General features: G+C 36.0%; 1 protein-coding gene across 1 annotated transcript; it reads right to left on the bottom strand.

The window, feature by feature from the left end:
* Positions 1 to 1,018: 1,018 nt before the first annotated feature.
* Positions 1,019 to 2,239, bottom strand: LOC103574238 (uncharacterized). The gene has a single exon (XM_008553646.3). The coding sequence runs from the start codon at positions 2,237 to 2,239 to the stop codon at positions 1,019 to 1,021; it is 1,221 nt and encodes a 406-aa protein (XP_008551868.3).

Genomic DNA, 2,239 nt, shown 5'->3' with positions numbered 1-2,239 from the left:
ATTCCTCAAAATATAAGTGTAAACATTTTATCTTTCAACCACCATTGGAGTATGATGGAGCAATTATGCAAGAAACTTTAGATGAGAGTGGGTGTGGCCATGGTATCCGGTGGGACTCAGGTGAAACACCATACGACAAACTTCAAGAAGTTATTAAAGATATAGTGAGCAAAGAAAGTTATATTTATGTTGATGGAAAGCAAAAAGACAAATGGTTGACGATCATGACCGATTACTCCGCACAAATTATCGACATCCAACTAATGAGACATTATTCATTTGAAAATGTGGATCGCTATAATAAGGAAAAATGTCCGCTGAGGCTATATCCTCGTCGAAGAACACATGCATGTGCTTTTCAAAATATTCAACAATTAAAGCGTTGGTTTCTGGAATTCTGGGGTGACAATCCATCATACGAAAAATCTGCGCAAATATATTATCAACTGTCTGATTTGAAAAAAATGCATAAACGTGATATCGCTTGCCTTGATTATCACTTTCTTCTACGTTTTGCGAGGACCCAAATACGTCATGTCTACGATACACTTCCGGTGGAATTACAGAATAATGATAAAATAAGAGATTACTCATTTTGTATGGACCACTACCCAGCTACTGGTGGCGATTGGGATATCTGTGGAATATGGCTTTATCCATACCGAAAAGATTGCCCGAAGTGCATAAATAATAGTAATCCTATAAAAATAATAGTTCATAAAACAAGTTAAAAATATATATACAATTTAATTAAAATTATGTTATTGGAATGTATCAGGTCAAGATTATAAATAAAACGAATTGATTTATCGATAAAAAATGTTTATTTATTTATTAAGTTTATTTTTTTAATCAATACAGGTTCTATAATATATCTTGATCTCTCTATCCTAAGTTTAAACCTTTCTCGATCTCGAGCCATTTGCTCCCATTCTCCTTGTCTAGCAGTTTTGTATGCATAACTCCATGTATACATATAATGTACAGTTGGTGTCAGATCAAATTGCACAACCATGTTTCAAGTCAATTTTCGTACAGTGCTGCTGATAGGGTTATACTCAACGATACGATCGTGGATTATTAAACAATAAGCTGTTGTGTTTTGTGGAAATTGATTTGTGGATTCAAACTCCAATCGAATGTCTACTGGTCCAGATTTAATTGCCTCATTCTGCTTAGAACAGTCTATAACACAGAGCGGAGCTTCTTGCAAAAATTTCTGCTTTGTTAACAGTGGCTCAGCCTCTTTATTATAGTATGTAGATTGGAAATCAGTGTACATACTGTACAATAAAGCATACTGATTGTCGTTTATGTCCAAATTCAGATCTCCGTACGGATAACTCTGTGAGTTCAGGAATAACTTTACGTTACGGAGCGTACAATGATCAAATCGACTCGCATTCTTCCTTGCGTCGTTTTTTCTTGCTGTTTGAAATCCGAGGATGACGTAACGTGGCTTCTCCAGTTGTGTTGATGTTTTGACAGCCCAAATATGTTTTGATGTTGCCGGTAACAGCGGATACTCATACAATTCCCAGGTTCGAAAACTAATTGAGATAGCCGGATCACTTGTAATATAATTTAATGCTTGAATTTTTTCCTTGTCTGATAGGGTGACGTACGGTACAATCCACTCGATTTTTTGCAAAGTTAACTTTACTTCCTCAGCTCCCGCTGCTTGTTGTACGTAAGCATTAATGTCACTGTTTGAAATCGTAAGAACTATCTCTAGCTGAACATTCATAAGGACTTTCAGATAATCTTCAGCAAAACCACTTAAAATATTAAGTGGAATCAATAAATCAAAGCTTCCTGCAGCGTTTGTTAATTTAACATTATCTTCCATTACCCAGCCAGCATTCTCCAAAGCACTCAACTGATTTGGACTGAATGATACATAACCTTTCATCAGGCTTGTTATACCAACGTTACTACTTCGATCAACTTCAACACCATTCATAAGTAAGCGGAATTCTTTAATCATGTGGCCAATCCCCATATTAACCAAGTTGGTTGTGGCAGCGACAGCACTGTTATCACTCTTGGTAAACTTCCCAAGAATATGGAGTGCACTTTTGCTAGGAAGTATGCACAAATTTTGATTTTGGATTGTGATACGAACTTCATCATTGTTGTTCAAAGTCGACGATGCATACGGTTGATGAGCATGCAGTTCATAGTGAGCGATTGACTCATCGAATATAATTGGTCGTTGAATATCTAATATATTAGCCAT

Source organism: Microplitis demolitor, chromosome 8 (genome assembly GCF_026212275.2).
Source record: "Microplitis demolitor isolate Queensland-Clemson2020A chromosome 8, iyMicDemo2.1a, whole genome shotgun sequence".
Taxonomy (NCBI): Eukaryota; Metazoa; Arthropoda; class Insecta; order Hymenoptera; family Braconidae; genus Microplitis; species Microplitis demolitor.
This window is presented reverse-complemented; position numbering and strand designations above follow the sequence as displayed.